At 53.3% G+C, this 17159-nt stretch overlaps 5 protein-coding genes across 5 annotated transcripts; 4 read left to right on the top strand and 1 right to left on the bottom strand.

The window, feature by feature from the left end:
• Positions 1-2818: 2818 nt before the first annotated feature.
• On the top strand, positions 2819-4119 carry P152DRAFT_449906 (PLC-like phosphodiesterase; the record flags this gene model as incomplete). The annotated part of the gene is made up of 2 exons (XM_033678139.1): positions 2819-3178; positions 3232-4119. 2 exons carry the CDS (start codon positions 2819-2821, stop codon positions 4117-4119), a joined length of 1248 nt encoding a protein of 415 aa, XP_033533761.1.
• A 326-nt stretch (positions 4120-4445) lies between these two features.
• P152DRAFT_380009 (uncharacterized protein) lies at positions 4446-6027 on the bottom strand (the record flags this gene model as incomplete). Its single annotated transcript, XM_033675710.1, has 5 exons — positions 4446-4760; positions 4815-5411; positions 5558-5668; positions 5753-5879; positions 5978-6027. Coding segments are annotated over 5 exons (1200 nt in total), but the record flags the coding sequence as incomplete, so codon positions are not given.
• Positions 6028-7427: 1400 nt separating this feature from the next.
• P152DRAFT_459083 (sulfite reductase flavo protein alpha-component) lies at positions 7428-11060 on the top strand. The gene has a single exon (XM_033679607.1). It carries the CDS (start codon positions 7684-7686, stop codon positions 10936-10938), a length of 3255 nt encoding a protein of 1084 aa, XP_033533759.1. The 5' UTR covers positions 7428-7683; the 3' UTR covers positions 10939-11060.
• Positions 11061-12916: 1856 nt separating this feature from the next.
• Positions 12917-13431, top strand: P152DRAFT_46997 (uncharacterized protein). The gene has a single exon (XM_033680931.1). The coding sequence runs from the start codon at positions 13124-13126 to the stop codon at positions 13382-13384; it is 261 nt and encodes an 86-aa protein (XP_033533758.1). The 5' UTR covers positions 12917-13123; the 3' UTR covers positions 13385-13431.
• A 152-nt stretch (positions 13432-13583) lies between these two features.
• P152DRAFT_418172 (uncharacterized protein) lies at positions 13584-17134 on the top strand. Its single transcript, XM_033677101.1, has 2 exons — positions 13584-14307; positions 14369-17134. Exons 1-2 carry the CDS (start codon positions 13770-13772, stop codon positions 16816-16818), a joined length of 2988 nt encoding a protein of 995 aa, XP_033533757.1. The 5' UTR covers positions 13584-13769; the 3' UTR covers positions 16819-17134.
• The last annotated feature ends 25 nt before the right edge of the window (positions 17135-17159 follow it).

Raw genomic sequence — 17159 nt, 5'->3', positions numbered from 1 at the left:
AAAGAGAAGGACTGGTTGCTCTCTTGGTGGAGGTCTCATTACCATGAGTACCCACGTATGGCTGCAGCTGCCAGAGATTATTTGGCTATACCAGCATCTGGGGTATCAGTCGAAAGACTGTTCAGTGGGGGAAGAGATCTCTTAGGAGTGCGGAGGAGCTCAATGAGTGCAGAGACTATGAGGCGTCTTATGATGCTGCGAGATACATGGAAATAGCTTCAGAGATTTACGAATAATTACGAATAATTACGAATAATGCGAATATTATTCGTACGAATATTAGTAAGCGGAAATTCTAAATTTTATTCGTATTCGACTACGAATATTCGTACGAATATTCGTAATCGAATATTCGTGTCCAGCCCTAATCCCTCTAAATCCTGCCTACTGCCGATGAATTGCTAGCTCCCTTTCCCCCGATTTCATTTTCGCTCACCGATCCTCTTCTTATTCCAATTCGCTGCTGCTTGTTTCGCTTGCGCCCTCTCTTCTATGAATCCTGGCATACCAGTCCTCATCACCGTTCTAGTATTCACTGTCCAACGCTGTACCGTATGCTTCTTTTATTAGGTTATTTTTCTATGAGTTATATCCCGTCATTTATTAAAACTCGCCTCTAGTTTTCTTTTAAGGTTTATTAGAGTGGCCTCCATACTCCAGCTCGAGTTCAGTAGAGCGGTCGAGCCATCTCACTTATGTCTTAATGGCGAGCGCGAGTTAGAATTGTGCCTGCAGCATCTGACCCTCGGTCATGGAGCCCATTGATCCGCTCGGCCACGATGATCCCGATGCCCGCGTCTACGGCCCGCATCCCCGCCTCGCCACCATGACACGAATCTTGGAACGACATCATGAGGTCCATCCGTCGAGTTGGTCCCTGAATCCTCGTACCTCATTGTTGGGCTTGACTGCATTCCTTCAGCGTTCGGGTCCCCCGGATCGGGCCTGGACACGGTGGTATGGGAGTGGCAAGGCAAGGTAAGGGCGACGCGAGGAAAGGCGGGCACATTCACCTGTTCATCCATTCATCCGTTCATCGATGAAGCTATGAGACTGGGAACATAAAAATACGAAACGGTGAAAGGGCCAACGCATGCAGCTTCTCCATCTTCAGTCCCTAGGCATTCTGGAATCTCCGAAGTTGGGATAGAATCCATCGGTCACCGGCACTCCCGAAGGGTTTCAAGTATCCTACTTATCCTGTTCTGCCTTTTCTACCTACTCAGCTTTCTATAGCTCAAGGCTTACGTCGCGGACAGCCGTCGGATCTATCGGATCCGTCCCAATGAAGCGAATCGAATGAGGGAGGCTGAGGGGAGTGTTCAAAAGCATCCTCGGAGTCATAGAACGATGGTCCCTTCACAGGAGATGATGTCGGATGTTCGCAACGTCCGGCTCCAAGGTGCCCTACCGTTATCATGAGCGAAATTCCAAATCAAGTTTCTTTAGGAGCATATTGGCAAATATAGCGAGTTTCTGCGTTAGCGTTCATTTTTCGGCATTTACGCGCCTTTTCGTACACCGGTGAGATGGTTTAGAGTGCGATGGTCTGCAATAACCACTTTCATTATTCTAAAGCAGTAAAGCTTACAGAAGAAAAGAGAACTATCTGAGTGTGGGCATGTGTGATATCTATCAGTTTATCTCGTAATACCAGACGTGCCAAGCCCTAGAAGCTTACTAAGGAATAAATTCGCAGTAAGGGTTCAGGGCTTCAGCCCGTCTGGCTACTTTTGTATTAAAGGTGCAACGATTTGTATGCAACAATAAATAAAGTTTATTTGTCAAAATCCAGAGGCTCTAAAGTGACGAAAGCTTCCTCATCTGTTTCCTGGGGATCATTGCCATCCTCATTATTATCTGCATCAACCCCATACTAGTTTTCGCCGTCCGATCCAGTGAATATTTCCTCCGCCTGTCTCTCCGCCTGTCCCACACCCTGCCAGCTCGGTCCACTAAGAATCGAGTCAACAAGGCCTGGACAAAGAGTTCCCGGCACGAGAAGATCCGATCTATGGCTTGTTCGTCCGCTGCCCGCAGCCGTGAAAGGAATCGAAACACATTTTCCCCAGACGTTATATGAAGACTTGTCTTATATCTGCCTTAGAGTACTCGAAGGGGCTAAGGTGCTGATGTAAGCAAGAGAGTCGTAATCTAACGTCTGGCATTACGAGCTAATCACATACGATGTATCATCAAGATCACGTGATGACCTACAATCTCCAACCAATCAATGGATAGAAGACCACCTCGTGCCCCAGGCTCTCAGGCCTACTAACGCGGTACCTCCTTACCCTGCCGATCCAATTTCGGGAGAACCTCATCGGCTCATCTTGACTGCTAACGACCAACAGTTAACACCCATTCATCCCTCCACGCATCCAACGAAGCATCCAACTAAGCATCCAACTAAGCATCCAGCTAAGGATCCAGCTAAGCATCCAAGGATACCCGTCCCAGGCAACTCCTAGAGGCGATATGGTATGCCGGCTCTCCCGTGTTTTTACTCACGTGTGCCTTGGATCGTCCTAGGATTCGTTGTGATCGGCTGGGGATATGCAAGATAACTTGCTAATAGGTCGGTAAGGTGCTTAGTGTGTAAATCTACCCACGAGGTATGGGATAACTCGCTTCTACTATGTACGCAATCATATGAATGCAGGGAACACGGATACGGACCCATCCCCTCATCCTGGGAACTACGTAGTAGGTACCGTAGGTTTAAAGCTACAGCTCCCGTTGCTCTGGATCTTATCTCGGCATCTTCATTCTTGTCCTTGTATCTAGTCAATTCGGTTGAGTCCTTGAGTTTCCCAAGATGAGGTCTGTTCTCATTGCTTCTCTCTCTATCGGATTCGCGTCTGCGTCGCCTTGGGGAAGAGGGGGACATAATTGGAATGGGCACCATGGGTCGAACAAGCTGAACGTCCAAGTGGGCGATAGACCATATTACTTGGTCAATGATATGGATAATGGTCCTCTAAAAGAGAAGCTCCAGTCATGCTCTGAAGGCCCGTTCTCTGCTACGGAATTCACGATTGCCCATCGTGGTGCCTCCCTTCAATTCCCAGAGGAGACCTTCGAAGCGTGGACCGCTGCTGCCCGGCAAGGTGCGGGAGTCCTCGAATGCGACGTCGCGTTCACTCAGGATAAACAGCTTGTCTGCCGGCATGACCAGGTATGTTTGCCGGGGAACTTGTTCCTCAAACATCAAAGTTGACTCAACCACAGTGCGACTTGCACTACACCACGAATATCCTCGCCACCCCTCTAGCAGCGAAATGCACCACACCTTTCACCCCTGCATCCGGTAGTACGTCCGCCTCCGCGAAATGCTGCACCAGCGATATCACCCTTGCGGAATTCAAGTCCCTCTGCGGCAAAATGGAAGGCCAAAACGTCAATGCCACCACCGTCGCTGAGTACATCGACGGCACTCCCGACTTCCGCACCGACGTCTACGCCACCTGCGGCACCGTCGCCTCCCATAAAGAATATATCGAATTCACCGACAGCCTTGGCCTGAAATTCACCCCGGAACTCAAGACCCCGGGCGTGCCGATGCCGTTCGGCACCCCCGACTACACGCAAGCCGCCTACGCGCAACAGCTGATCGACGAGTACAAAGCGGCCGGCATCGACCCTAAGCGCGTCTACCCGCAGAGCTTCCTCGTCGACGACGTGTACTACTGGATCCAACACGAGCCCAACTACGGCAAGCAGGCCGTCTACCTGACCGAGCCAACCATCGACCCCGCGGGCTTCGACGCCGCGGTCGCAAACCTGACAACGTACCGTGAGAATGGGGTGAACATCATCGCGCCGTCGATTGCGGGACTTCTGGCGCTGGATGCGGAGGGCAAAATCGTGCCGTCGAGCTACGCGAAGGAGTCGAAGCGGCTGGGGATGGAGATCATCACGTGGAGCTTTGACCGGTCGGGCCCGGTGGCGACGTGGGAGGCTGATGAGTATTATTACAGCACAGTGATACCGGCGATGAAGAAGGATGGGGATCTGTATACGGTGCTGGATGTGCTGGCGAGGCAGGTGGGGGTGAGCAAGGTGTTTTCGGACTGGCCGGCGTCGGTGACGTATTATGCCAATTGCTTTAGACTATAGAGGTATCAAAGGGGAAGGACCATCAATATCACCCCGGATGGTGCAATAGTGGTTAATACTGTCGGATTCCACATCGACGTGTATATAGAAATGCGTTATTATCGATAATTGAGAGTTCATACTAGGTTGTTTTCGCAAACTGCAGCGGTTAGTTTTGACCGTTTTTTTCCCAGCTGAGGAATATCATTCCGTTTTGTGTCGAAACTTGTTCGGCGGAACAATTCGTATGCAACGTTTGACGTACCCTTCGCCTATCAATGCATCTCGTGAAATACCCAAGGCCTTAAAATTTCATATCAATCGTCGAACTCGAACCACTGGGGCCGATCCCGCCTCCCCAAAATCACCCGATCACACCAACCGCACCAACTCCTCACCTCCCCACCCCGCTCCTCCGCCAACATATCCCTCTTCTTCTCGTCCGGCCGATCCCCCTCATGCTCTCGCACGGCCTCATGCTCCCTCACCACCAACCCAACCCTCACCAACTTCTTCACCTTCTTCTTCACCGTCCCGCCCACCCCCTCGATCTCCTGCGCATGATAACTCGACCCCTCCCAACTCCTCCCCGTAGGCGTCCGACTCAACGCCGCCCCATCTTCCCCATTCCCCGCGCCCAACCCGTCCGCCGCAACCGTCCCCTCGGTCACCAACCCCGCCAACTCTGCCGCCTCCTCCTCCGCGCTCAACTCCACCTCCTTCTCCACAACCCGCGCCCCGAGACAGTCGCCGCCCCGCCCACACTCCACGCCCTCGTGTCCCTCGCCGATCCCCGTCCCCAGACCGCCCAGGAACGTCGTGTAGTGGGTCCGCCATTTCCACGCGCGGATGTACGTGCTGTCGGATTGCCGCAGGGCGATGCCGCATGCGTGGCAGAGGAACACGGCGTCCGCGCAGGTGCATGGGGTGCGGAGGAATGCGGAGTAGGTGAATACACGGGAGAGCGGGGATGGTGGAGAGGATTTCGCGGTCGGCGGTGGGGGTGGGTTGGGGGATTTGGGCGGCGCGGTGGATGGGCGGGAGGAGAGGTAGAGGGTGTCGGGATCGGGTGGGGAGGAGGAGGGGGTGGGGATGGTGGAGTTGGTGCGGAGGGAGGAGGGGCGGGAGGAGGAAGAGCTGGCGGAGTCGTTCGGGTCGGGCGTCTGGGTGAATAGATCGGCCAGGGCGTCGGCGGTGTGCCAGGGTTTCTCGAGGGTCATGTGGCGATGGAGCGGCGCTTTGATGCAGCGCTTGCAGATGCGGCGGTGGCGTTCCGGGAGGGATTTGTTCAACGGTGGTTTGGTTGTGCAATTCTAGGAATGAGTGAGTGCTGGATCCCGGTCATGCAGACGGGAGCGAGGGGCATGATGAGCGATGCCCACGCCGGGTTGGTAGATATCAAGGGATGAAACTTGCGGAAAGGGGTCGTGATTCCGTAAGTACGTCGGGGGAGTCATACTCGACACACGATGATTCCACATCGTCGACATTCTCCCACCTGATCGATGGCGCACTGCCCGACCTTCCCGCTGGTAAGTCGCGCGTGCGGGGAGTCGGGACGATTGTTGAACTCGACTGAGCGACCGAACCACGCGTTGCGCGATTGGATGATGCGCTCGGCGAGCCGCGATCCGATGGTGTCGTCCTCATTCACGCAGCGCAGCGACTGCGCCATCAACTGCGGGCGGAACTGCAAAAGGTTGACGCGGAATTGGCGGCACGTTCGGGAGAGCGCGTCCAGGGTGTTGAGGTCGACAAACGTGGCGAGCTGGGAGACAAACCTGTCGAGAGAGAAATCATAGAGCAGTTAGTTGGCGGGCCTCGTCACCCTTCTGATGCAAGCATCCATCACTACCACTGCGGTAGGGCTATTGCTCACGGATAACATGCAAGTGCTTCGGAGAAGCCATTGATGTTGGGATTGCTTCTGACCGACTCGGCCACCTCAGAGGACGAGGCGTCCGGAGCTCGGGAGGAGGCATCTGCTGAAGACTGCATCCTTCTCCCGTAACCATATCGAGGCTCAGGACTTCCTTCTACGACATCTGAGTCGTCGGACAGATCGGCGAAGACAGCCATCGTGCGAAGGAGAGGCAGAAAAGAACCCTATGATGCATGAACGAGAATAAGGGGAATGGTAGGTCCTATAAGCTGTTGTCCATGATGAGGGGAACGGGTATTCGCTAAATCACTCAGCGAGATGAAAGCGGACGAGAGGAGACCCGATTGATTCCATTGATTGATGCATGGCACAGCCACAATGTCGGACTTCATGATCTACCAAGCCACACTCATGACAACGTCGTCCATCCGATAACAAGTGGCAGCCCTCGAGCTCGGCATGCTTTCAAGTTCGGAAAAAAGTGTTAAGGACATTTTGGCCCGCCATATTTGCTTTACGAGGAAGTACAATGTTTGCGGTTAAGCAGAAGTCTACGTGCTAGAAGCTGCTCTGTCCGGAAGCCACCATCAGGTATTATTAAGGTATTCACCAGGAAACGTTCAATATGGCACCGTCAGGACTCTTATTAATTGTCAATCGGAAAATCCAGTCATAGTTTTATGTCACTGTCAATTGGGAGTCAACCGGTAACAAACTCATTTCTGACCCAATCACGGTTTCTTTCATATATAAATCGCAATTTCGTGGATATTTCGCTTTCCTTCCCACATATGTAGCACAACACCAACTCGGATCATTATATACAGCCAAAGCAATCCACGCCAGATACCCAAGCCAAATCTCTTCTAAATTACCAACTTTTTCTATTCTCCTAACCAGTCCTTCGAAGAGAATCGAGCTTCGGAGAACCACCAGCACAATGTGCAACTGGAGCATCGTGAACGGGATGGCCACCACCAGAACCATGGATTGCGGGTCCCCAGATTGCTCAGATTCCAGTGCATATAAAGGGAAGCGCAGATGAATACCGTGCTCCTGACGCATGGAAGACAGCACCTATCACAGCACTGCCATACGAGGAGAAATTGAGAATGGTGGACAAATCCTGTCATAGTCTAGCACGTTGGAAGATACCACAAGTCAGACCTTGGCTATTCATTCCATATTCCATTTCACATTCCATGAGTTACATGCTTCTTGTTTGGCCTAGACAGCGTGTGCATCGTTGAGGAAGACGAACTGGTGAAATCGACGCATGGATGCCATGGTGTGACAGGAGTCAGGATGGACCCTTGCACGTGAGGTATGCAACACGTGATAGATGCTAACTCCGGCTATCTCCATACCTGGTCCCTTGTCATAACCGCCCCTGTCATTATCAGATTGGATTGCGTGCTTTCCACTAATCTATTCACGCCATCCAGAATCCAGACTCGCGCAGAAAAGTTGCCAGTCCCCGAGGTCGCTGATCATGCATACGCCAATTTCTCGTACGGAGGCAATTGCTTCGTCTTCTGCTCTGTAAATTCCTCTCGATTACTCTTAAGTCATCATATTTTTTCATTTTCATAGCGATTGACTCTCCGATTTGAGAGTATATCCTCTCTGGTCCTTTGTTCAATTGTCAAAGTCGAACATTCCGCACATCGGAGCGCGGGATCGGCATATCGATAGTTCTCAAGATGCATTTGCAAGATACCCAGTCCACCGGCCCATCGCCTCTGCATTCGCCGGAGACGTTAGCCAAAGTCCTGAAGACTCCTTCGCCGCAGTCGTCAACTAGTCTCCCGTTCGGACGGACCATCCCGCTCTCAACCATCGGTGGACCGACGTATGTTACCGCCCAGACGCTCGCTCAGCATGTCGCCTACACGCTCTCCGACAAGATCTTCACATACTCCCCCGAGTCATTCGACCTAGACATCGCCATCAAGTCATGGAACGAGGACAACGAAAAGAATGCGTTTGACCTTGTGCCAGGCTTGCAGCAGTTGCAAGCGCGGGCCGGGGCAGGCTCAATTGCTCTGGGATATATGTTCTCGAACGACTTTGACTTGAGCAAGAGGCATATCCCGCAGACTATCGTAGCCTCGTCCGCAACGTTGGAATTGCTCCGACCCTCCCTGGATCAGCTGTCGCTCCTCTACTCCCTCGCGAACCCTCTCGTGGCACATGTCGCTGCTGTGGAGCTGGCGGCAGGGAAGACCACCAAGCTGTTTGCCGACTACACACCCGGGTTGCGCCTCGCCGAGGAGTTGGGACTGGGTCTTGTCAGCAGCACCTCCGTCTATGAGACGCAGCACATGGCTCTCTTGGCGACCCTTCTCGCCGATGTCCTTCCGACGATCCACATGTTCGACGGCGTCGCAATGGCTCGTGAGACAACTCGCGTGGTCGATATCCTGGACCAGCATGGCGTTTACACCAACTATCAGGCGATCAAGAAGGCATACAGCAACGCGGAATCCACCCACTTAGATAACGATGGCAAAGTTCTCCGGGTTCTGAAGGCCTTCAACGATGAATTGGGAACCGAATATAAGCCATTTGAATTCTTCGGGCACGAGTCCGCGGAATCCGTCCTGGTGACGTTCGGAAGCGCGGAAGCCTCCATCGCCCGACAGGTGGCGACCAAGCTCTCCCGATCTGGCCAGAAGGTCGGCGTTATCAACGTTAGGGTGTACCGACCGTTCATTGAAGAGGCTTTCCTCGAGGTATTGCCAAAAACCGCAAAGAGGATTGCGATTCTGGGACAGGTGTCGGACGAAAGCGATATGGACACTTTAAACGAGCATTCCATGCTCTTCAACGATGTTTTGGCCACGGTCAACTTCTTCGGACATAGCGACGGTATCGACGTGGTCGACTTGAAATACGTCTCTCAGACTTGGACCGCCGCTCGTCTGAATGAGCTGATCCAGAAGATGGCCATATTCGAGCAGTCCGCAGGTATCGATCCTTCGAAAATCGCTGCCGACGAGTACAACATTGAGCTTGTCGATGAATCAGCCAAACAATACTCGTTCTTGGATTCGGATAGGTCTGCAACGGCCAGCCTCCCGAGCTTATTAGGGGAGCTATTGGCGCAGGATTCTTCCAGCATCATTTCAACAAGGACGGCTTTCGATCACTTGGCCCAAGGTGGTGTAGTTCGCACTGATATCCGAAGCTCGACATCCGAGATTGAAGCACCATGCTCCACCACATCCGCCGACAGCATCTTTGTGGGCAGTGATAAACTTCTGAAGGACTTTGACTTTGTCCGCAACCTGAAGCACCAAGGAACTATCCTGATTTGGTTGCCTGGTGTCAAAGACGAAGATGTGGAGAAGAAGGTACCCGAAGCCACCCGAAAGGCCATCGCGGCAAAAACCAGCCATATCTGCATCATCGACTCCGCCGCTTCCGCAGCCGTTGCAGAGAACAAGGACATGGAGACTCAAGTCGTCCTGCTTGCCGTGATCAAGGTTCTCCGACCAGACCTATACTCGTCGGTTCTGCAGAATCTTGGTAATGATACCACGCCGCTCGAGGAGGATGTGTCAAAAGTCGTCCGGGACTTCCTCGTGCCCGAAGAATGGTCCGCTGTCGAATTGGATCCCGAGACTCCTGCAAAACCTGCGGATATCACCATCAACAGCTTCGTTCCGTTCAAGGTTGAAGAAGTGGAGGGGCCAACCGCGATTAAGTCCTGGCATACGGCTGCTCAAGGTCTCCTGTTCAAGGAAGCCTATGGCACTCAGAAGACCCTCCGTCCGGATCTCGCGATGAAGACGCACGTTGTCACTGTCAAGGAGCGACGTCGTCTCACTCCTGACAGGTATGACCGTAACATCTTCCACATCGAATTCGACCTGGGCACTAGCGGTCTCACCTACGCTATCGGCGAGGCCCTCGGCATCCACGCTGAGAACGACGCCGACGAGGTATCAGCATTCATGAAATGGTACAACCTGGACCACGACGATCTCGTGGAGGTACCCACGCGGGAAGACCCCAGCCACTACGAAGTCCGCACCGCCTACCAAGCACTCCGCCAAAACATCGACATCTTCGGCCGCCCTCCCAAGCGATTCTACGAAGCTCTCTCCGACTTCGCCACCGACCCCAACGAGAGAGCTTCTCTCCTCGCCCTCAGCACCGCCGATGGCGCCGCCGAATTCAAGCGTCGCGCTGAAGTCGACACTATCACCTTCGCCGACACCTTCCAGGAATTCCCATCCGCGCACCCGCCCCTTCCCGATCTAGCCCGTATTGTCCCGCCCATGAAGCGCCGCGAGTACTCCATCGCCTCATCCCAGCGCGTCACCCCGACCTCTGTGGCTCTGCTCATCGTCACCGTCGGCTGGGTCGACCCCGCCGGCCGCGACCGCTTCGGGCAGGCGACCCGCTTCCTCAACGCGCTGCCGGTGGGTGCGCCCGTCGTGGTGTCGGTGAAGCCGTCGGTGATGAAGCTCCCGGCCTCGAGCACGGCGCCAATCATCATGGCAGGACTGGGCACGGGGCTCGCGCCGTTCCGCGCGTTCGTGCAGGAGCGGGCGCTCCAGCGCTCGGAAGGCCAGCCGATTGGGCCGGTGCTGCTGTACATGGGGTCGCGCACGCAGCGGGAGGAGTACCTGTACGGCGAGGAGTGGGAGGCGTACCAGGCGGCCGGGGTGATCACGTTGATCGGCAAGGCCTTCTCGCGCGACCAGCCGCATAAAATCTACATCCAGGACCGCATGCGGGAGACGATGGCGGAGATTCGCGAGGCGTATCTGCAGAAGGAGGGGAGCTTCTACCTGTGCGGGCCGACGTGGCCGGTGCCAGATGTGACGGAGGTGTTGCAGGCGGCGGTGGAGGAGGAGGCGAAGGCGGCGGGGACGAAGAAGGTGGATTCGAGGAGGGAAATTGAGCGGCTGAAGGATGATGGGAGGTACGTGTTGGAGGTCTACTAGACCATTGGGTATTCGGTACAATCACGCGTGTTGCGTTTTTTCATAGTGGATAGATAGCACAGGGGAGGTACCTATTGTTGCATAGATTCCCGGTACCAATTGCATTACTTTAAAAAAAGGGTCCCTCCAATATGTGAACAAGAATATCCCCTCCTCCTTCATTCTCCTCCCGTCCTAACTCCGCCGAATCGCGATCTTCTCCACCATCCTCCCGCCCTAACCCCACCGAATCGCAATCTTCTCCAACCGTGCCGCCACCCGCTGCATCTGAATCGCCAGTTCCAACCGTAGCGTGCGGACCCCCATCATCTGCTCGCGTCCGCCGTCCTGATTCACCCGCCGCGGCCGCACTTTCACGCCCTTGCGTCGGCGTCGGTGGCGGAGGGCTGATGCACGCCGCTTGGCCACGGATCTGAATTGCTGGCGGCGGAGGGGCGGATGGGATCGCGGTTTTGCTGGATGACTTGGGAACCGGAGGAGGATCTAGGAGGGTGAGTTTAGGAAGTCAATTTGGAGGTCCTGGGGATTGAAGTTGTTTGGATGGGGTTCAAGGCATGTGGTCACTATGTGACTAATCATATAGAAGATGTGAGAGAGTTATGGGACGGGATGGACGGGTTGAGGTCAGGTACCATTCGAGGCATGTTGGGTCTCTTTGTCTCGACATAGCTAGATTGGAAAAGCGCCATTGATAGAAATGGAACCATGAAAGAACGCCGCAGAAACTCTGGGACTTGAAGAAATGGACATCCGAATATGGGAGACCATAAGGGCAATGGAGCGGGAAATGTGTCGTTTAGCACAATGCTCTTCCTTCTATCGTACGGTTGGATGCGTTGCTCGTAGGTGACGGTGCCAGGTTTCAAGTACTCCACCACCATGCGATTTCGAAGGATCAAGTTGTTAACAGGAAGAGAATAGTGTTAATCCAATGACCTGGATATGCAAAAAGAAATAAGAGGTTAAGGTAGGTTAGAGGTAAACTTATACAAGACGGCCATGCGGGATCTTGAACTCAGAATGCTTGGACTTTGAAGTGCTGGCTGACGTAATCCCCTATCAGCAGATTTGTTTCATCCCTCTCTCTTTCTTGTCTCAACAGTATCCAACCACTAATGTTGGGTTGGATTGGTTTAATACATCATTTCTTTCGTTTTAGCACTTTAGCCATGCCTCAACGCGGAAATGGATTATGGATACACTGACCAGCACATGAGATCCATGTCCCAGTATACGCGACTGAAAGGCCCCCGTTGCACATCCTCAAGACTCCGACTGAAATCGAAAGGAAAGCATCGATTGAGGATTTGTTGGGAGTCTGCCGCTTTCGATGGCAGGTTACCGAACTCGACTTGATTGCGAGTGTGGTAAATCCCGGTCAATATATCCATATATGGATACGAGTTTCTTCTTGTGTCCGCTCGGTTTCTCCCTTCATATCCAAAAGATACTTCACGACGGCTAATATCCCCTATCCAGTCTTGTTATGTCCAATCAATACGTTCCTAGTAGAATAAATATCCCGCACTCCTCCGATGTGTGCTTTGGGGAACTGGGAAGCGCAGGTGTTAAAAGGGGGTTGATAACGATGACTGGGACGCATATCAGATATGTTTGGGCCCACTTGACCTTTATTTATCGCGTCACCTTCTGCTCGATTTTCTTCCTTGAAAGAAACTCACTCGGTCAATACTCTGTCGCTTGTTCCGGGACTCCCTGCTATTCATCCAGGACCTCGACCGTCCACTCTTTCCTCGGTCTCTCACGGTGAAGTGTTTCACCCCTATATCACTGTTCGCCTTCGCAGACCTCGCTACCCTCGGTTCCCGCAGCCGCTGCCAACCCTACATATGCCGGGGGTGCCGGTTCTTATCCAGGCTGAGGCCATGTTACCACCACCGCGGAGTCGGACCATGGCTCATTCAGAGCCGAGACGTCGAGTATTACACCAGAGATAGCTTGGTTGACGTCGATATCAATGGTGACCCCTGGTCCCTAAGCGCGATAAATGGTGGCTGGCATCACCGCGAGAGAAAATGGGACGGTACCGGCACCACCTGTATCTCCCTATGCTATTGACGCTTGCGAAGGTGGAGCAAGCATCGGAATTTGAGTTCGTTCAAACGCTGGGGCTCTCTACTGAGCACAGCGATTGTGATGGCTGCGGTTGTCGCTGTGTCGAAGAATGGTGGGACTTGGACTTCATTCTGGCCTGGCTGTACTGGTACGGGTACTGGGGGCAAAATGTTCGCTATCCCGACTGGGCTCATCTAAATCTACCGGGTATTTTATGACCTGTGGGGGCGACAGGATATCAAAAGCGTCATGTCAGGCCTCTGGTGGTCGGGGTTTGGGGTACAATACGGGGGCCTCCGACAATATGAAGCCAGGCATTGTGAACAATACGGGACGAAATGAATTGATTTCGTGTTTGGCATTTAGGTGAAGTAGAATAGGGTTCGAATATAATGACAGTATCGAATCCATGACATATTATATTTACTACTACATAGGTTTCTATTAATGGGCAAGGCCCTCTATATCTCGCCCTCCTGTTGACCCCCAAGAGATGGTGGCGGTCCCTTTGTTCTCCCCGCATGCGGTGACCTCAGGTTCTTGACCTCTCTTTCCCAGTTCCAACCATCCCTCGGTCCAACGTGGCTCCAGTCTAGAATAATTATCTTATTGCTTGAAGTTCCTACCTTAGTATAACCTTTTGCTAGTGAATATTATTTGAAGCGCGTGTATCGTGAGCTGCGGGCTCGGTATAGGTCATTCTTACATGGTGCCACAGAGCAAACCACAGCAGCCGACCAAGCAGCTCTCCCCCGATGGATAGCTCTCCGCTCGATCAAGACCCTTCTCAAACACATGGCGTATCGGTCCCCTTTGATTCCATCTGGCAGCATGAAGCACCACCTGATCATGCTCCATCGACTCCCATAGGCGCAGGCGGTCCAAGCAATACCCCCCGAAGAAACACTTATACGACGCCTCATACTTCGATCTTCAACTCCTCCACCTCGACGTTTCCCCCTTCTCTCTTCGAGAGCAATGCAGAACCGAGTCCTGGAGAAGGGTCATCTAGTATCCGGGCAAATAGGCCGCTTGACGCGTTCGGAAGAGATGTGGAACGGTCGACGAGCCCTTCAATAGCGATGTCGAGCGGTACAGCTCGAATATCCGCAGCGGAGAAGGATGTGGATGATCCCACGACCCCGGTGGACCATCAGAGAGCGTTTGATGCAAGGGAGGAAATTACTCCAATAACGCCGGCAAAGTCAATGGCGGCGGATGTTCCGCTGAACCCATCGAGTCGAACGAGCTCATATCAATATGGTGCCGGGAACTTGAACTTACTTGGTAGAAGTGAGCCAATATATATCTACTATCGCATTTGCCTACGTCCAGCTAATGCTGAATCCCTTAGCAAACTACGAGCCGGCCTCCTTACCAGACCATCTCTACACACGCGGGCTCCTCGGTGGACGGCATTCGGACATCACTGTCATAGCATTCGGGACCAAGTACAACCTACATCGACTTCTCCTCGACCGCGCACCTTTTTTTGCAACGGCGTTATCCGAACCATGGATCGAAAGTTCGTTAAAGGAAGTGACATTGCACCCTGAAGATATGGACTCCAATATCACCCAAGTTGCCTTTGAGCTTGCCCTTAAGAGACTATACGGATGCGATATATCGAATGAGGAAGAAGCAGAAGCGATCGGGCTCTTTGCAACCGGCTGTTGGCTAGAGATGCCAGATCTCGCCGAATCTGCCATCGACGCGATTTTACGGCAGATGAATGTTGAGAGCCTTGCGCCGCTGATAAAACTGGTCACGGAGAATTACTACGGAAGGTCTGGGGAGCGGATTCTGGCTTCGGCGAAAGCCATGCTTTGCAGAGATGGCTGGGAGATGCACCTTAGATACTGGGATGGCATCCCCGGAGATATTGTCAGGGAAATTGTTGGCGGAGATGGCTGTTTTGTCTACGGCGAATGGGACCGCTGGGTTCTTGCAAAACGGTTGCTTGATCGCAGATTAAAGCAAAAAGCAGCGGAGGTAGGGCTGGGAGACAAGATTAAGAACAAATCTCGAGCTCCGGAAACGCTCGGTTTGATGGCTATCCGGTTCGATCCTGTCTACCGAAAGAACTCGATTTCATCGTTAGGCCAGAGTCCAGAGGGGATGGACAAATGGCTGGCACTCTACACGCATCCTGAGGTCGAGCCCCTTCTTGTCCTTCTTGATGAAGGCATTCATTACGTCCACCTAGAGTTCGAGCAGTTGCAGCATATCCGCCGGGCCCGAGACGTTTTTGGACTCCCGCTCCTACCAGAAGACGTGATTACCAACGCGCTCTGGATGGCCATGGAGCTTCGGCAGAAAGTTGTGAATGCTCGCGATCTTGACATGGACCTAGGACTTAGCATTCCAGCGGAGATTGAGCCGACCAAACCCCCAACAGTGTCATCTCAAAGGACGGACGATGCAAATGGCTCGTCCGTCGCACAAGGCAAGCGTAAAGTGGACGAAACTCCCTCGCAAACCAAGTCGGAAGAGATGGGGTCTGGCTCGTGGGACTCAACTGCGCGACCCCGAAAGTTTTGGATTCCTTCGGCTGACTGCAACATCGTCATGGGAGGCAATGCCGAGCCGGTCATACAAACATCCGCAGCCCTTTCCAATCATGCTTCCCAGATTTCTGTGACGATACAGCCAGAGGATGCTCCATGGGCCACTGACTTTGCATCATCACCCGGAAATATCACTGAGGGATTAGCCAGGTCATCAAGCAACGCAACGCGACCACAACCGTCGGACAGTGCAGGCGGAACAACCCAACCAAAGCCAATTGCTTACTCGCATTGCCCACCATTCCGATTCGCAGTCGAGTTCCCAAACCCGCGCCTCCTCAAAGAGAAGAAGCGGGTTTACTCGAGGACAGTTTTTTACGCGGGCAGCTTGTGGAACATCTATATCCAAAAAGTCCGAAGTTCCAAGCACCCGCAACTGGGAGTCTATCTCCACCGTGCGAAGGAACGTGAAGTCGAGGAAGCGCTGTCCGGCCCAGGTCTAGCGGCCAATCTCTCCAACAGCATACCCGCAAGCGTGGACGAGCGAATTGGACAGCTAGAGCGAGAAATGCTCCTTCGCGGTGATAGACGACGAGTAGCGCGAGACCGAGACCGAGATCGACCTCTGGGTGGATTAGCGACAGACAATGCCGCTGAAGAAGACACCAGTGGAAGTGGCGGCGACGTGGATGCCAACACCTCTCGATCATATAACTGGTTCTCCAATTATCGACCAGGAGGCAACACACATAACTCTTACCGAGCTCGCCAGTCGTCAGTCCTACAACACTACACTCCTGTGTTCGACATTCCCTCCGATTCCGACTCCGATAACGATGCCGATGCTAGTTCCAACTACCCTCGCTCCGCCAACACCGCTCCGCAGCTTCCCCTACCACAAGGCCTCTCCGCAACCACCATCCAGCCCAACTCTCAAAGTCCCTCGCCCACCCTCGCCCGCGCCTCCATCTCCCGCAACAATTCCTCCCGCCAACCCACCTTCGTCGCAACCGTCCCACCATACACCGACATGCGCCCCACAATCCGCACGTACTTCAAGATCTACTCGCCGTCCAAAGGCGGTCGACTCCTCTCCGTCTACGAGTCGGCGCCCGATCGCTTCAACTTTAGCCAGAGCTGGGGATGGAAGAGCAGCACGTTGATGTTGGATGAAGGGTTGATTGGGGGTGGGGAGGGCGCGGTGAGTGGGGAGGAGGAGGGGTCGTTTGGGCAAGGGGCAGAGAAGAGGAGGAGGGAGGGGAAGTTGCGGTTTATGGTTGTCATTGGGAATTTGTGAGGACGATACCGGCTGACGAGACGAGATGGGACGGCCATTCTTTTCATGTAGCGTAATGAACCTTTCGTTTTAGATACCCAGGAAGAGTACAGTCTTTTGGATTCATAATTCAGTTCTCGCATTCAGTTGGTGTTCAAGGTTAGGGGCTGTGCTGTCAAAGGCTTTTGATTACTATACAGGCACCGACTGGCATTCAACCGACAATATTCTTCTCGGAAGAAATTCGCAGCAGACAACGCCCAGATGCTATCGCCTCTTTAGAGGCATACGATAACTTGTCTGTCAAGCTTCAGCCTTGCTTAGAAATTCCACTTACGCATACTCAATGTGGCCGTGTCGTC

The sequence above is a fragment of the Eremomyces bilateralis genome (genome assembly GCF_010015585.1).
Source record: "Eremomyces bilateralis CBS 781.70 unplaced genomic scaffold P152scaffold_11, whole genome shotgun sequence".
In the NCBI taxonomy this organism is placed as follows: domain Eukaryota; kingdom Fungi; phylum Ascomycota; class Dothideomycetes; order Eremomycetales; family Eremomycetaceae; genus Eremomyces; species Eremomyces bilateralis.
The sequence above is the reverse complement of the archived record's forward strand: the minus strand, read 5'-3'. Positions and strand labels throughout refer to the sequence as shown.